The 18,738-nt window shown below is 31.8% G+C and overlaps 2 protein-coding genes across 2 annotated transcripts; one reads left to right on the forward strand and one right to left on the reverse strand.

Annotated features, from left to right (window-relative positions):
• Positions 1–10,423: 10,423 nt before the first annotated feature.
• Positions 10,424–11,080, forward strand: LOC129892699 (F-box protein At3g07870-like). Its single transcript, XM_055968278.1, has one exon. It carries the CDS (start codon positions 10,424–10,426, stop codon positions 11,078–11,080), a length of 657 nt encoding a protein of 218 aa, XP_055824253.1.
• A 2,501-nt stretch (positions 11,081–13,581) lies between these two features.
• Positions 13,582–17,013, reverse strand: LOC129892626 (membrin-11). The gene is made up of 4 exons (XM_055968207.1): positions 16,631–17,013; positions 15,129–15,249; positions 14,891–15,040; positions 13,582–13,988 (listed from the first exon to the last, which is right to left on the reverse strand). Exons 1-4 carry the CDS (start codon positions 16,948–16,950, stop codon positions 13,827–13,829), a joined length of 753 nt encoding a protein of 250 aa, XP_055824182.1. The 5' UTR covers positions 16,951–17,013; the 3' UTR covers positions 13,582–13,826.
• Positions 17,014–18,738: the final 1,725 nt, after the last annotated feature.

Raw genomic sequence — 18,738 nt, forward strand, 5'->3', positions numbered from 1 at the left:
ATACTCTGATGGTATCAAACAATTTCGCTGAAGCACTGTCTCTTGCTTCTTGATACCATTAGAGTATATATATACTCTCATGGTATCAAATGTGTATTTACGTCGATGCTCCTTCCCTTGTTCCTCTTTGATACCATCAGAGTATATTATATACTCTGATGGTATCAAATGTGCGAAATAGTTAAAAACAAGGGATATGAAAGTAACGGGGTATCCAATAATAAATAATTTTCTTTTTGGGGGTATAACAATAATTATCCCTTTTTATAATTGGAAACTTACATAAATATGCTCTATTAAGAAAATATTTACCATTTATAATAATTATGTTTTCTTTTTCGCTTAACACTTATAATATATTTATAATACCGTTTTAATACATATTACATAGAATAATTTATAAAACACATATAATACAAGTTTTATTAATGGATAATATATTTATCACACGCTTTAATTCACTTATAATACATTTGTCAATTTCTTACCAAGCAAACATAATATATTTTAAAATATTTATAATACATTTATATTGCACACATGATTCACTTTTAATACAAGTGCAGATTTATCATAATATTATTATGTAGTGCTATAAATAGTAATAAATAAAAAGGATCACTAAAATCAAGAATTAATTATTAAAAAGTACTCACCCAAGTAATTTTTCCTTTTATAATTTTGTTAAAATGAAGAGTTTCTATTGGTGAACTTCCGACAAATAATAATAAATGTTAAGCTTGTTTGGACATGTTTTAGAAAATAAAGTTTTGAACTAATTTAAAATAAAATGTGTTTGAATAGTTACTTTTTTGTTCCTAAAAATACTCTTAAGGATTACTGCGTAAACATGTTTTTAGTATTATGTTACATAATATGACCACTATTAAAGTTAGTATTTTGGTTATTAAAATATAAAAATGATGTATTAATATTTTTTATTTAATTTTCAATCCTCGGAGCTTTGAAAATTAACTAAGGTGTAGAAGATGAATGGTAAGGGGGGTGGGTGCTTTTCTTTTTTTGGTTTAAGAAATTATCATTTTAAAAAATATTAGAAAATTCTTTATAATGCCAAGTGTCAATTAAAGAGGAGAGTGTATTTTTTTCTTAAAAAAATATTGTTTAAGATTTCTTCACGCACTTAACAAGAGTGCAAAACACGTCTTTTTGCTAAATCAGCATTTTGTGTTTAACAGGTATACGTTTTGAATAATTTAGGTGTTCAATAGGTACTAGTTCTAGTTGATGTTTTTAAGTGAAATATACAGACAAATTTATGGGATCATCGATGTAACACCCCAAATTTTTTTTGTAAGCTAAGACCGAGACATCCTTTATAGGGGCATGGGGTTGTACCGATGATTCATAATTGTGTGCATGTGTGGAGGTTAATTATTTAGTGTGAGAATAGATTTGGAGATCAATTAAGGTCATAAGGATCCTCTAGCATAAAGTTGAGTTGAAAGATTCCTTACCGATTGAGTTTCGATAAAAGATTTTACTTAGGTTAACTTCAAACGACCATATCTCCTAGCATATAAATAATTAGGTAGACCATGACCTATCAAATTAAAGGTCTTTGAGTTCTTTTTTCAACGCCACCAAGTTTGCCTCATTTCGAGTTTTGGAGTAAACAGTTATGACCGTTTTACTAGAGGCTTCCAAAATAAAAAAAATTATGACTCAACTCTACGACCAGTAGAGTTTTGTACGACTCAAAGGAGCCAAATCCTCAGAAAAATCTTGCACGTCCTTCAGGGCTATTTGGTCCTTTTCCAAGCTTTTTAGTTCTATTCTAAGTTATTTTTGAGTATTTTAACTGAGTATATCATCCAATTAACTTATTTTCCTCTCATAATTATCAATACAAACAATCCAGTCTCAAGAAACTCTCTCAAAACTAACCTAGGGTTTCTCTTCTTCATCAAGAACCCTAAGGCTTTCAAGTCAAAAAAATTTAAGACGCGAAGAGAAACTTTTCATATAGAGTTTTTCCAAGTTCTTCCACTCTAAGAACTTTATAAAAGAGTTTCTTTTCTCGAGATCAAACATCGAGGTTCCAAGATTAAAGGTTTCCTCCAAGAATTTTCGAGTTTCGATTGTAATATTAATCTTCCAGGTATGTAAGGCTAATCATAGCGTTGGATTGAATTCATTCACGCGCCCTACATCTAAATTCTATCGTTGAACAGTTGAGTTGAGTTTTACCTCTAGTTTCTTGAGTTTCTAATGAGTAATTTTTTCATTCATTGAGTTTTATATAATTATGCATCGAGATTAGTATTGATCCTACACCTTGAATTCTAGAGATTTATGTTCATGGTTTCATTCACATGAACCTCAATTGATTTTCGAAATCCCATGAATTGAGTTCTTGAATTATTTATAATTCCTAGTGAGTTTTGTATATGAATTACATTGTGTGTGTGTGTATATATATATATATATATATATATATATATATATATATATATATATATATATATATATATATATTACAATATTTCTTGATGGGTTTCTGGAGTTGAGTCTTGTTGAGAGTATGGATTCGTGTTTGTATTCACATGAACCATAATTGAGATTTCATTTGTATTTTATGCATTGATGGAGTTTTTTTTAAAGAGTGATTTGTGAACGTTTTGCATTAATTAAATTACGCATTATTTTGAGTTTAAAGAATTATTATTTTCGTCTTGATTGAGAAAGAGTTTGAGCATGAGTTGAGTTTGAGAAGTCTCTTAATTATTATTTTGAGCATAAGTTTGAGAAATTCTTTAATTATTATCTTGAGCATGAGTATTTTAAAAATAAAAGAGTTGAGCAATATTACATTAAAACATCTATTTTGAGATTGTGTTGAGAAGTTAAATTATATATTTTTTAATTATTATTTTAAATGCATTCATCGAGTTAAGATTTTACCTATTTTAATGAGTTTGATGAAATTGAACATAAAGTTAAATGAGAATTTTGGAGCAAGATGTTTTGATAACGATGTAAATGATGTTCATTTTTTTAGAGTAATGATTGATGAAGAGGTAATGTTGATGATGATGTTTTGAGATGAGTTTGATGTTTAAATTAAAAGCATAGGTTTTGAAAGTAATATTGAGCACCGAGTTAGGTAAGAGTTTAATTGACTCAAACCCTACAACTATATAGCCAATGAAGGATAGAAGCTACACCTCTCTTGTCCCAAAAGAGGACTTGATGATTGGATCCATAGATGTTGATGGCCATTATTCTGGTAAGGTATTGGATGGATGTGGCAACGATATCGCTTCATTGTATTATCACTAGCTAATAAGTGATGGTTCTCGGTTAGAAAAACTCCCCAAGAGAAAAATATTATATTTTTATATATTGAGTTGCATCTCTTACTGCATATCATTTAAAGTGTTGTACTATTTTACTTCATGCTTCATTGAGTTGAGTCATTCTAGAGTGAGTCCTTTGAGTTGAGTTGAGTATCTTTGAGTAAATTTTCATTCAACTATATTACATACTCATACATTTCATGTACTGACGCTATTTGGTCTGCATCATTTTATGATGCAGACACAGATATTAGATATCATCAACAGGCGTATCGTTAATGATCTATTTCTCCAGTTTTGGTGAGACCTCTTTGCATTTGGAGGAACTCCTTTCTTGCCAGTCATTATTTTATTATGTAGTAGTTCTTTGAGGTAGTCGTGGACTTATCTCGACACCTTGTTATGAGTCAGCTAGAGGTTTCATAGACAGAGTAGAGTTGAGTGGAAGGATTCTTTTAGAGTCTTTTTTTAAACCATAATTTTATTATTAAGTTTATGACGTTGAGTTACATTATACTTTGAGTATTTTTAATCTATTATTTATTTATTGATGATGATGTTTCTAAATGTCCACTTGAGTTAATTATCTATTGAGTCGAGTCTTTCGCCGAGTGATTGAATGAGTGATCAGACCGACTAATTGAATGTGATCAGTGGTTCGCTTGGAGCCAGCGATGGTCTCCAAGTGCCGGTCACACCTACGGTACTCTCTAAGGGTGTGACAATCGATGACATAAGCCTTAAAGAAACAATCAAAACAAAAGTGATTCTCTTACTACCCATACCATACCACAGAAAAGAATCATCTAAACAAGTTGTTAAGTGAAAAAAAATGCACCTAGAATTATGGTGCAGTGTTGTAATTGTTTCAACCTTAATTAAGGATATCAAATTCGAGTTTCGAATATGAAGAAAATCCTATTGAAATTGTCACCTCAAATGGATTTGTAGTGTACGATCTGAATTTAATCGAAGCTTTAATATGGGCTCTGAATATCGGGCAAAAAACCAAAGAAAAAGGTGAAAAAATGCAAATGTTTTAATCTTTCTACGGGCTTTCAAAATTGAACTGAAATTAATAACCTCAATGAAAAAAGTTATTGATTTATTAGTAATAAGTTATTGAGTTAATAATTTTGATAACAATCTTGATGTTTTTTATATTAGATGATCATTTTTTAATGATTTGAGGTTTATTCTTAATGGACTAGTCGATAATCTGATAGTAAATTAATAAATTATATTTATATCATTAGTATATAAAGTCTTTGATTGTCTCAAACTCTTGATTGTTTTACAAGGTGTTAGTGTTTGTTTTTGAGCATAATACAATATGTCAATTCATGTCCAAAATTTATTTGGTTTGTTGCCCTGTTTCTAAGTGTGTTTCTATGATTTTTTTGGTGTCAAATTTCAACGGTTAAATCGATAATTAATTTAACTTTTTTTTTCTTCTGAAACACCTTACTAAATCAAATGATGTCACGTAAAATAGGATGGAAGGAATACTAATAAAGCTCATTTTCCGTGTCTGAATACAAAATTTTCTGAACAAACCATCAACAAATTCAGATTTCCAAAAACAGAAGTACAATGTTACAATAAGATCAGGAAACTTACATAAATATGTTACATTAAGAAAATATTTATTATTTATAAGAATAACATTTTTTTCACTGGACATTTATAATATATTTATTAGTTTTAATTCATATTACAGATATCAATTTATAAAATACATATAATACAAGTTTTATTCATTAATAATATATTTATCACACACTTTAATACCCTCATAATATATTAGGTCAATTTCTTACCAAACAAACATAATATATTTTAAAACACACTTATAATACGTTTATATTGCATGCATAATTCACTTTTAATACATAACAGATTTATTATAGTATTGCTATGTGTTACTATAAATAATAATAAATAAATAAAACATATTGTTAAATTATTTATTATAAAATACTCACCCAAGTAATTTTTCCGTAAGATAATGGGCTGCCAATTCATGTGGGCTTAGATTTTGCTAGTCCAAAATCTAGCTCAACAACCAGTCCCCAATCATTTGAAAGGCTTTAGCAAATAGAGCTGTGTCGGTTCGGTTCGATTTTAAAGTTTATCGATTTGATTAATCAGTTGTTGATTTATAGATATGTCAAATCGTTACAGAACCAATAAGATATTGACTTATGGATTACAAGATTATCGGTTATTGATCATTATCGGTTTAACCGTTAAGATTTGAAACAAAAAAAAAACTATTGAAAATCACTTAGAAACAAAGTGACAAACCAAATGAACAATGTACATGAGTTGATAAATTTTTTCTTGTTCAAAAGTAAATGTAAAACGTTGTATAATAACCAAGAGTTTGAGACAACAAGAAATAAAAGTATGAAAACTAAATCCTAAATGAAGGACTTTATACACCGAATGATTATAAATATAAATTATTAAGTTATTATCGGATTAACGGTTAACTGATTAAGAAAACACCTTAAACCGTTAAAAATCGATAACCCGATACTAAAAAAAATTAAAATCATTACCGAAACCTCTAAATCAATAACCTATTATCGATAAACCAATAATTTTTTTCGATTCGATTTTGAGCATCCCTATTAGCAAGTATTATTACAAGCCGAATCACAAATTACACAAAATATTCCGTGCATAATAGTATAGAAAAGTAGTTATTAAATTGAGCAAGTATGACTAAACAGTCATTCTATCTCAAAAAAAAAAATGATCTGCATATGCACCGTCAAATTTTATCTATGAATTATTAATAAAAAAAAAACTGATCTGAACTCTTTTTTCCATTTCTTTTTATTTTATTTTTCAAAAATAAAATCTATTAATTTGGTTTGATTTTTGATTTAAAATGTGTTATGTATAAGTAGCAGAGTAAATAAGTAAATTTAATGGGATTTTAGCACGTGACTCTCTTTGGAATATGCTGCCAAAGGCACGTTACTCCACTGTTAGCTACTAATAAGGGAGCCAAAAGGGTCAATAGTGTTTTTTTTTTTTAAAAATTCAGTTCCTCTTTGATATTCTCTTGTTCCTTTTTTACTTGTGGAATAAGCAATAAATAGATAGTTTCGTTAGGATTAAGGTTTAAGTGTGTTATTTTATAGGATTTAAGTTTAATTCATTCGTAGTTTATTCGTCATCCTATTTATGTTATGTTGATTACTTAACAAGAAGTTTATAGGTTAGTCCCAATCATGTGAAGAATTTGGCACTGTTACTCTTTCTCCTATTGTAAGTAACCATCAGTTGCAAATCCCGAGGGAAACAAAGAATGAGTAACATATATGGAATTCGGGAAAGACATGAAAATGATTACAAGAGCTTCATTTCCTAATTATTAGCTTAAATATTGTATTTTTATTTAGAAATCCACTTTATAAATAGATTATCAAGGACATAATAAATTACATTTTTTTTAGAAAAAATCAGAATTTCCTCGAGGACATGCATCATATTGTTGGATAATGTCAATATCCTGCCTATGGCAAGGCCCACGAGGAGTAATGGTGATTCGAGTCGAAGTCATGATCGAGCATGACGCTTGCATGGTGTATTTAGTTAAAAAATAAAGGTGTGAGTTTACTATAAGCTATAACTTTTGACATAATATAAGCGTGTCATACTAACATATACATGCATCTAACTTAATAGTATTCTAACAGCAACTGAAATCTTGAAGCAACATGAAAAATAAACATAGTACAAATACACACAGCTGAAATCTCTCTGTAAAATTAGACAGTAAGACTAAACCTCTGCTCCACTGGATAAAAAACCATGTTCGTCCTCCTTCTTAGATAGTTCCAAATTGGTTCACCAGTCACCCTTCTCTGAAAATACAATTCTTCTTCTTCTTCGAATTTTTGTATAATTTTCTCGAAAACCCAAAGTAACATTTCACCTCCGGAAAGAAGAAAACAGAGGAAATACAGAACAGGGGAAACAGAGTCCGGGAAGAGAAGAGAGGCAGTGGAAGCCAAAGACAAAAAACTTACGAAAACCATAACATGGTGTACGAGGTTGGAGAATTTCCTGTAAATAGAATGATGAGAAAATCTCTTCTTAATTCTGTATATTAAACAGTATAGGAGCAAAGAAGTGACAGAAACTCTCATGGTTTTTGGATGAGTCGAAAAAGGATCGGTGCCTTGATATTTTAGCTGAAGAAAATTGAGGAGAATTGTGAGGGAACAAGTTGTGGTGTCCTGTTTCTCGTACATGTACAAAAATGTAGTCATGGAAGTGGAATGTGCTTGGAACAAAAATAGGCTAATTCTTGAATTATTAACCATTTGAACAATTGAAGTTAAGAGACAAGAACAAATAAAGGGGAGTGCTGAAGAAGATACAATTAGCAGTTGATGTAATCATGTGTGTGTATATATAGAGAGAGACTAGAGAGAGAAACACCTAGCTTACTTAATACTAACATTAATGGTGGGATTGCTAAAATGCTGCCAGCGGCAGTGGGAATTCTCCCCTTTCCTGATCAAAGACTTGGTTGGATGCGGACATGAGTACATTCTCTTTTTTCAACATCCAAGTGGGCCGGGCCATAGCCCATCTAATTCTACAGAAATTTCATGTACTAGACAATTGAAAAACGGACAAATTACACTCAATCTCAGAGATTTTATCGGCCGGTAAATTGGACACAGACGACCACGGTCCCGGCCTGTGGCCATTCGGCCCTTTTGTTTTTTAAAAAATTAGCCATGCCTTTTTGTCTTACCAAAAAAATGACCAATAGCCGCTAGACTATTTTTAAAAAAAATTGTTGTGCTATTTAAAAAAAAATTATTGATTTAATTTTATTTTTTTCTCTTTTATAATTGTTTCGCTTCTTTTGTGTAAAAAATAAATATTTATATCATTTTTTTATTCTTTTATTTATTAAGGTGAGAATGCATGATAGTCAAATAAATATCGATCAATCAATAAATCAAACCCAGTGTAATCCCAATCAAATAAATATCGATACATTACATAATTATTTATATAATATCGATACATGATTATACACATTTATATAATATCAATATATTACATATACACTATATAATTATTTATACATCATATATACATGTTTACACATCATTTATACAATATTGATACATGTTTATAAAATATTTATACAATATCAATACATTACATATACATTACATAACTATTTATATAATATCAATACACTACATATACATGACATGCCTATTTATATAATATCGATACATTACATATACACTACACAACTATTTATACAAAATCAATACATTACATATACACTACATAACTATTTATATAATATCGATACATTACGTATACGCTACATAATTGTCTGTATATTATATATATATACATGATTTTACACCATTTATACAATATTGATAGATGAAAAAAAATTCCATGAAAAAAGTTTTGAAAAAAAAACCATCAAACTAAATTATTATTTTTAAAAAAAATCAACACTACAAAGGAAAAATAAAAAAGAAAAGAAAAGGAAGCAAAAAAGGCCTAATGGCCTTGGCCCGAATTGAGCCTGTAGTGTTCAGCCCATGACCTTTTTTTGAATATTTTTTTTTGTGTAAATGGAAACATGACTATATTTTTTTTGTAAACTAATAACTTTTTGATACATATATGAAATTAGCCCATGAAAAATTGCAGCCAGTCTTAGAAGGAGTTGGTATTCGGTATTCAGTTCGATATTTCCAAAGTTCGATTTTGCTAATTCAGTAACAGATAATCAAATATCGATTTTTCAAGATTCCGTATCTTAAATCATACTTCAATTTAGGAATTGTGTATTGAAGACAAAAAATATGATGAAAAAATATGTTCATAATTTGTCCAACATTTTACATGTTAATTTTTAGAAAAATCACGTATAGATACTAGATCTCCACTCTTAGGCCCTAGCATTATGAATTTGTGATATAGATCAATCAAGACATGCAAATTACTTTTTAATGTTATTACTTATATATATGGCAAACAATTCATTACGTGTGGGCGTCTAGTATCCGATTTGATATTTCCAAAGTTCGATTTTGATAATCAATAATTAAAAATCAATACCAAATAACAAATTTGAAAGTTCAATCTCATACGATAGTCAAATTTCGATATGATAAATCCCAGTTCGATTCGATAATCCGATTTGCGGTGATTTAATGTCCACCCTTGAGTATTAGACACAAGGCTAGGAATACAAAATATTAATTTGGCATAGATTAGAGACTCATAAATTAGAGTGAAAAATACATATTTCCTCCTTCATAATTTATAGTGTTTGACTAAATACAAAAATAAAATGTTTGAAACTAAACTTGTTAACGGATATGAAAATATATTATTTTTTTGGACTAACGAAAAAAAAAAGTGTCACATAACTTGATATGAATGGAATACTGATAAACTTATATTGTATGGTAAAAGTTTAGTTAACAAGGCTTATTACTACTAATCTACATTAATAACTAGTACTTTTGAAAGTGACTTTTTAAACAATGCGGATACAAGAAAACTACAGATGAAGAAATTCAGGTGCAGTTCCAGTGTCTGTGCCTTGTAAATTCAAACACCACATTCAACTACAAACCACAAACTTCCAAATTTGGCTGCTGCTTGTTAGAGGGTCTTCATTTGCATTGTGAATTTTTTCTGTCACTATCACTTTTTAAAAACAAACGAAAGAAAACAAACAAGAACCAATTCTCTACTTTGTTTCTCCAAATTAATACCATTGTCATTTCTCAAGGCCTAAGCATATAAATTGAGGAATATTCTAATGCAAGTTGTTTATGTACTCATTTTCCAAGTAACCAATGATGGGAACATGAAATTTAAAATACCATTTCAACATCAATGGCCGTGTCTGTTTGTGATCATTAAGGTTGTATGCAAGTTTTCCACTTTCTACCTGAACTATTGTTCTTCATTTCTGTGCTTCTTACTTCCTCTATTAATACAAAAATACCTGACAGTTCTGAGGTCTTGATAGGACATCTGACAATTTTTTCTGTGCCTTCTCAGTACTGATTTTACTTCGTTCCATGGAGTCCAATCGCGCAAAAGAAAGGAAACTGGAAGATGAGACGAGAAATCTGATAGCTCGTCTGCCAAATGAAATAGCACTTGACATAGTTTCTAGGCTTCCTATTTCGTCTCTCATTCAGTTCAGGTTTGTATGCCAAACCTGGAACATGTTGACCCGTGATTCCCGCCTTGTTGATATGCATCTGTCTCGTGCATCAAAGATTAACCCATGCCTCATCTTTAAGACTTACCATCCTCAAAAAGAGCAGCTTTTCTTTGTTGAACTGTCTGATCGTCATGATGATGAACACACATTGAGAGAGATTCAGATTCCCTTTTCGACATCCATGGGCAAATTTCGAATAGTAGACTCATGTAACGGTCTGCTATGTCTATCTGGTGTCTATGACCACGAAGAAGCATACATATACAATCCTTTCAACCGAGAACACAAAAAGCTGCCAAACTGTAATGAGCTTGATGTGAATGAAGTGGTTTATGGTTTTGGATTTCATCCTGTTACTAATGTCTATTATGCAACTTGGTCTCCCGGAAATATAAACAAGCATGATCTTCTATCATGGAGAAATTTAGGGGAATTACCTAACAAACTTCATCATTCACCTGGGGTTTTAGTCGGTGGAAGGCTCCTTGATCGCCTTATCAAGTTATAATTTAAAAGAAACCATGTTGTATATCAGATTGGAGTGTTAGAATTTCCAGAATTTGAAGAATTCAGTTTACATCGACCTACTGAATGCTACCATTTTGGGGTTCGACTAATGGGAGCCATTATAATAGAATTCATCACTAAATATAATTTTAATTAATATTTATAAATTATTTTCGCCTGAAATAGAATTAGGTGAGGAGTATTATTTTACCATATTTATCAATTATAATCGTTTTCGCGTGAAATAAAATTCACTACTTCATCGTTCCCAATTTAAGTAGGACTAGTTACCATATTTAAATCCTAGTTCCAGCGGGACAAGACAACTATCAAATTTTTCCCAATAAAAGTAAGATTAGTTACCATAATTAAATCCTAATTCTACTAGGACAAGACAACTATCAAATTTTTCCAATTAAAATAGAATTAGTTACCATATTTATACACGGTAATATTCAAATTTTCCATTCCCAATCAGTGTTGGATTGTTACTCACTCCCATAATTTTATTTATAAATACCATTCAATGCTCTCAAAGTTAGAAATCATCTTTCGTAATTTTCACTACATTCAACTATCTCAAAGTAAGAAATCATCTCTCCTAATTTTCACAGCACAACACAAGTAGAAATTTTCCCATTGAAAGAATGGAAATCACTGGTCTCACAGCCCGCGCCACTTCTTTCATTCGTCGCTTGCAATTACACCCATATATTTTCGATCAATTCCAACGAGCGATGAAGGATTATTCAACTAACAAGTTGAATGCTGACGCTCTTGTTTCCAAATTGGATAATCTCTTCCAATACCATCTTGACTTTCTAACAGAGTATAGAATTTTGTTGTCTCCTCAATTACGATCAACATTACCTCCTCCTCGGCAGTCACCAAACAACAAGTTTGTTACTGAACCCGACCTCGAAATGTTGAAGCCTTGCATCGAGTTTATGAACAAGGTGCAGAAACGCTTTGCTGATGAACGGGGCGTTATCATGAAATATTTGGGGATCATGAGGGGATTGAGCCAAGGTAAAATTTATAATAAAGAGGCTTATAATAAAATTGAGAAGATATTTGGCAACGAAAATCAAGATTTGATAGATGGATTTGAATGGCTGGTTTTGGGTAGGAAGGGAATTAAAAAGAAGAAGAAAGAGGAAAAGAAGCAGCATTCATCATCACCAAGTAATAGTAGTAATAGTGGCGATGAAATTAAGGCTCGAAATCGAATGGAAGATGAGATGTTTGAACTTGACATTAACTTGTCCCGTCGGAAAACAAGTATGGATTGTGCAAAGATGTTGATGGAGTCACTAGAAGAAGATGGAGAGCAGCAACAAATAATCAATATCGACAATTATTTCAGTGCTGTGAGTCTGGGCTACATAAAGAAAGTATACAAAGAAGAAGGTTCCTCTATTATAACAAGACTGCGGGAGGATCCAAAAAATGTTTTGCCCCAAATTTTGGAAAAGTTGGAGTCCAATGAGGAGGTCCTGATCAAAAAGTGGCGTGATCTTCATGACAAGAAGAAAAATCCTATGACAAATTAACCAGTATAGGGGTTTGAATGTAGTGCTACTTTGTTCAATTAATTAGAGTAGTAATTCTTTACATAATTCTGTATCAAGTTATTTTATTCACATTTACAAAGTTGCACAACACTAATTTGATATTGTTAATATACCTATTTGTCTTAAAAGCAGTTCTAAAAGCTCCATCAAAGTGTCAAACCATTTGACAATTTTAATTTTTCACGTACACTACGTCACTGACATACATGTGGAGAAACAACCGATAATTTAAAAATCGTCCTGTATCTGGTAATCGCAATCATCAATTCAAGTGTGTATTAAGTATAACTCTAAGAAATGGAGTCACCTCCAATGACAGAAGTTGACTGTTTACCTATCAAATATGCTATTAAAGATAAAATCAGAACTTGTCAAACTGTTGGAGATAATCTTATGTTAGTTCTAAGTCACCAATCAATAGGTGTAACATTACACCATTGTAACAATCTGAGTGCCGAGCCCCATCAGTGTTGAGCTTGAAATACATTTTAGTGTTCATTTGTGTCAACAGATCTAAAGTAGTAACTATTTTTTTGTCTCAACACCAGCTTTGTAACTTTAAGTCCTGATATGTGTAACTAGTTCTGTTTGTATAGATCATGGCTGGAGGTTAAAATACCCTTTCAAGCCAGTGAAAGAATTTTTGTGATCAACAGACCAAAATCAACCATAATCATTCGATCACAACTCCTTTTTGCACCACAATGATTTTAGTGAATTGTCTATTTGGATCAATGGAGAAGGCATAACAGAACTTTTTCTAGGAACGATTCCATATTTTCAACTTCTACATAAAGCTTTATTTCATTAGCTCTGAGCCTCTGAGATAGGAGACTGTTTATTCTGAGCCCAAAACTTCTTGCAATAATTATTTTTCATATTTCAGAAGATACTATCTCAATGCATATAATAACCAGAATGGAGAAAATTGAAAGAAACAGCAGTGGTTCGTCTTTTGATCACAATGGCATACATCATTCAGCATAAACATGTCAACTCCCTTGATACACCAGTAGTGTTTCCAAAAATGACGTTTTCATATTTTACATTGCAATGCTACATCAAGTCGAATTTCCCCCAATTCCTGTCAAGGGGGCTAAAAGTTTCATTGCCTCAATACTACCACAAGAAAAGATGCTCGTTTTAATGGTCCACTTGATGATATAACACCTATCATCTTGTCCACCTCCAAATGAAAAACAGAATTACGATTGTTAAGACCATCCCTGCATATTTGATCCATCTATCAATGCGATTCCTCTTCTCAATGAGTCTCATTACAGAATTTGACAGCCCTAAAGTGTTGAGCACGTCCAGTGCTTTACGTTGGGCTCTCTGCAACAAGGTTCAACAAAAGACCAGCACTTTAACCATAATATGCTTAAGACTAACACAAACTTTAGTTTCTACCCAAAAAAAACACAAACTTTAGAAAGTAATAACAGTAATCGTGGCAAAAAAATTTAACCAGAGTAAATGACAACAAATGTTCACCGCCTGTATTCCTTTAACAAAGTAAAAGTTTTTCCACATTTACCAAAGGGGTTCAACTCAAGGCCCCGCAGATTTTAAAAAACCAAACCTCCATGACCTCAAACTCAGACTAACATGTATCCCTTTCAACCAGGAAGTTCAAGACCCAAAAGTTTTTGGAAAAATTTCTCTTGCAACCAGAGCTTGAAAAATAGATACCTAACACATACAGGACCTTTTTACTGTCCTTGCTTTACACTTTCGCCTTGCAGCCACCTTTCTGCTTTTTGCTGAAAGGATTGGTACTAAAGAGCAAAACTTGATTAAGAATCCCTCATTTTTTTATTCTTTTTTTGAAGATTAACCACCCCTCATTATTATATGCAACGTTCAGAAGGATAAAAATCTCAATCCCACCAGAAACTTTGTGGTGTCTTCTATTGAATGTTGACTTATCTTTATTGCCGTTCTATCTCTAAATTCATTTAATCTAACATGGAGGAGAGAAACCATACTTTCATCAGCTAATATATATTGACTATTTCACCTTTCCCTTTTTGAGCCAAACATAGCTGGTGAAAGTAGTAGTAGAACTTGGAACTATAAGATAAGCCAAACGCTCTTACCAAACAGGCAACCTTTTCTCCACTCTCCAGGCAAAATCCCCAGCACGTAAAATCTCTTTTCAAGACAGTAACAAGCTAAGCAAGCTTCTATGCTGTACACTATGTAAAGGAGTGAATCAGGTCTACATCGGAAAGTACCTTCAAACGATCCCTTTGCTCACTATATTTAGATAGAATGGCCACACCTGTTGCCAGGGTTTCTTCCATCATTCTGGATGAACTACGAGCAGATTGCATTGCCTGTGCTTCGTCATCAAAAATCCTCAGAACATGGGATGAATCACCATTCTAGAACATAAAGTAATCCATTAGAAGGAAACATCAGAGTATCAACAAAAAAAAAATTAATAACACCACTAAGAAAACAACGCCATACACTTCTCCCAATCAGTTCTGCTCTCTCCCTGGCTTCTTGCATACGCCGCTGATGTCTTAAATTGTATTTATCTAGACTAGCTTTCAAAGAGTCAGCTTCTTCAGCCACTTGTTCCACTTTTCTGCATAAGGAAGACATAAACTCAACGTGCAAAATCAACGTGAAATGAGCACAAGACTAACTACCATTGAGCACACAATAAACAAGCTCCCGAAGAGCCTGACTTTCTGGTTTACTCCCAGAGTATGGCGGTCAACTTAATCAGCCACTGGTTAATTCGGCAACCATGCTCATCAGATATTGCAAGTTGGTGCTTTCTCCATTACAGCTTTTGCACCATTCTTAAATAATATGGAATTTATATACCCTCTTATGTAGTCCTAACGGACCTATTGCAAAAATCCAGTGACATACAATTTTTTAAAAAGTAAGTAACCTGTAACTGATTTAATAGGATAAAGAGCTCTGTTAACCTGAATTAACACAGAATCCACAGTCACCTATCTAAATCTCCATCCAACCTTCAAAAGGTGATAACTAGGTCCATACACATTTTTACCCTTCCCCAAGTTCAACGGCCACCTAATAGGATGGAAAGAAGAGGGGCCTAACTAATTTTCTCAAGTCCATTTAAAATGGCTTTCAGTTCTTTACTTGTTTGGATGGTTGTTACCTATTGTATTGTATAATATAATTAGGGAAGTGATTCACTATACTTGAATCACCAAATTTTTACAAAGTATACACCAAGAGAAGTTGTCTCTGAACATTACAAAGGGGAATCCTACTGAGATTTTAAGCCTCGTTTACTAAGACAGAACACAGTAAATCGGGCATTGTAGATTACGTTTCTATGTGAAACCTATACATATTCCATCTACAAATGTCAAACCTCATCTGAATTAGAAACCAACTAACCCGGGCAATGCAGACTAACAACTCTAAAGTGAAATTCAACATTGAAAGAAAATGAAAGAGTAGGAAAATATGATGTAAGCTCATAAAGAATTGGGATGCAGCTACGTTCTAGTAAAAGCCTCTTCGTCAGTTTCCCTTAGTGGGGATCAAAAATGGAAAAAGGATCTTAACTAGAGTTGGATCCATTAATAAACAACTTCCAAATTCAAACAAACTCAAAATTTGAAACAAAAAAATTTGGCTGACTCTATGATGGAGTCAGCCAAATTATTTAATCTTGAATAACCCACACATCACTCATACCACACGACCAATGTGCAATTAGACCTCTCAATTTTAAATATGTAAAGAATTAAACAAGGTAGAATCTCAAACATATTCACCTTGATCGAAGAAATCAACCACACTAGACCACAAATTGCAGAAAGACTGGAATTCAATTTCATCTTATCAATTAATCCCAACTTACTGAATCAGAAATAAGTCCTCGTATATATTACGCTAATGGCTTTCCAAAACTACGTAATTTGTATTTTAAAGCAAATCAATCTCAATAAAAGAGATCGAAATTCAATGAAGCCTACCTTTTCCAGAGATCACGCTGGGATTTGGCAGATATGGATCGCCAGAGAAGTTCCATCTTGGAGCAAAGAGACTGGATCTGAGCGATATCTTGCCTTACTGCATCAAACGGTTGTTCAGAAGGATCGTCCATGACGGCAATCGAAGATGAATATGACGACAGCATGGAAGAAGACGATGACGAAGTGTACTCGAAACGCTCGAGCCTCTCCAAACCATCTCGAGACTTGAGTAAGAGCCGTCTGGAGCTTTGGTAAAGTTTAGATAAGGTTCCACCGCCGTCACCGGAATTCCCTTCTCCGATCCCAACCGCCGTTGCCATAGTTCACGTGTCTTTTGAAAGGTTCAGCTTTGAATCGATCGGAGTTTTGATAAATTTGAAATATTACAGAAAGGTTCGCTTTATGTATTTTTCTGTATGTGCAAGAATAACCCATATTTTTCTGTGATATACAAATTAGCCCTTCACCAATAAAATTACTAACATTTTCTTTAAATTATTTGTATTTACACTCTAGGTTCAAGTATTTATATAAGAGGTTTAAGTTTGAGTTCTAACAAATTGTAGTATATATAATTTGGGTTGGTTCGAAATTTTTAAATACCTAATCAGATTAAAGATGCCGAGTTTCTATATTAATAAATCAGATCAAGCCAACATTGCGTTTTTCAACTTGAAGTTTCTCAATTTTATTTTTGTGATTTTACGTGAATCATCTTTAAGCAGCTCAACATGAAGTCGTCTTTGTTATGAAATTCTTTATCCTTAAAGGAAATCTTTTCAACGCAAATTCAAATTTATCGAGCTTCAATATAAATACCGAACATTGGAAGAACAACTCAAAAAATCAAAAAAAAGTTCCAAGTATTTATATTAAGAGAAAAAAGTTAGAGATGCATATAGATGCTATTTCTGTTTTTTTTTTGTAAACTTTACCTAAATCCCATAATGAAAAAGTCTAATTACTATACATCCCTCATTGTACCAAAATTATCCGATTTCCCTTTTTTTTTCAATTTTTCTGATACATCAATTTATCTGTAGAATAATTAATGAAGATCATCTATTTATGGATAGTATCTTAATATAAGGTATGATTGATTCTTTAAATCAATTACTGATCTAATTAATGAGATTAATTTGGTTAAAAAAAATAACGGTTGTGTACATGAAGATTCAAGTCAAAAAACAGAGCATAAATTCGAACCAAATTTGATTTCAATTTTTTTTCCAGATTTGCTGATACATAAGTTATGTATCTGATACATCAACTTTAGATGTAGAATACTTAATGCATATCAGCTATTTATGGTTAGTATCTTAATGTAAGTTATAATTGGTTATTTAATTGAATCACTGATCTAATTAGTGAGATTAATTTGTTAAAAACAGCAACTGTTATGTTCATGAAGAGTCAAGCCAAAAAACAGAGCATCGTCTCGAATGAAAAAAACAGAGTATCAATTCAAACCGAAGTCGATTTCAATTATTTTTTCAGTTTTGCTGATACATAAGTTATGTATCTAATACATCAACTTTAGCTATAGGATAGTTAATGCACATCAGCTATTTATGGATAGTAGATTGAGATAAGGTATGATTGACTCTTTATATCAATTACTGATCTAATTAATGAGATTAATTGGTTAAAGAAGACGACAGTTATATACATGAATTTTGAAGCCAAAAATCAGAGCATCGTCTCGAATGAAAAAAACAGAGTATCAATTCAAACCGAAGTCGATTTCAATTATTTTTTCAGTTTTGCTGATACATAAGTTATGTATCTAATACATCAACTTTAGCTATAGGATAGTTAATGCACATCAGCTATTTATGGATAGTAGATTGAGATAAGGTATGATTGACTCTTTATATCAATTACTGATCTAATTAATGAGATTAATTGGTTAAAGAAGACGACAGTTATATACATGAATTTTGAAGCCAAAAATCAGAGCATCGTCTCGAATGAAAAAAACAGAGTATCAATTCAAACCGAAGTCGATTTCAATTATTTTTTCAGTTTTGCTGATACATAAGTTATGTATCTAATACATCAACTTTAGCTATAGGATAGTTAATGCACATCAGCTATTTATGGATAGT

Source organism: Solanum dulcamara, chromosome 6 (assembly GCF_947179165.1).
Source record: "Solanum dulcamara chromosome 6, daSolDulc1.2, whole genome shotgun sequence".
Taxonomy (NCBI): Eukaryota; Viridiplantae; Streptophyta; class Magnoliopsida; order Solanales; family Solanaceae; genus Solanum; species Solanum dulcamara.

Excerpts from the sequence above, each read along its gene's own strand:
- LOC129892699 (XM_055968278.1), top strand. The coding sequence starts at position 10,424 with ATGGAGTCCAATCGCGCAAAAGAAAGGAAACTGGAAGATGAGACGAGA.
- LOC129892626 (XM_055968207.1), bottom strand. The coding sequence starts at position 16,950 with ATGGCAACGGCGGTTGGGATCGGAGAAGGGAATTCCGGTGACGGCGGT. Across the intron at positions 15,041-15,128 it reads CAGAACTGATTGGGAGAAGT|AATGGTGATTCATCCCATGT; the intron begins GTATGGCGTTGT and ends TTTATGTTCTAG. Across the intron at positions 13,989-14,890 it reads AGCAAAGGGATCGTTTGAAG|AGAGCCCAACGTAAAGCACT; the intron begins GTACTTTCCGAT and ends ACCTTGTTGCAG.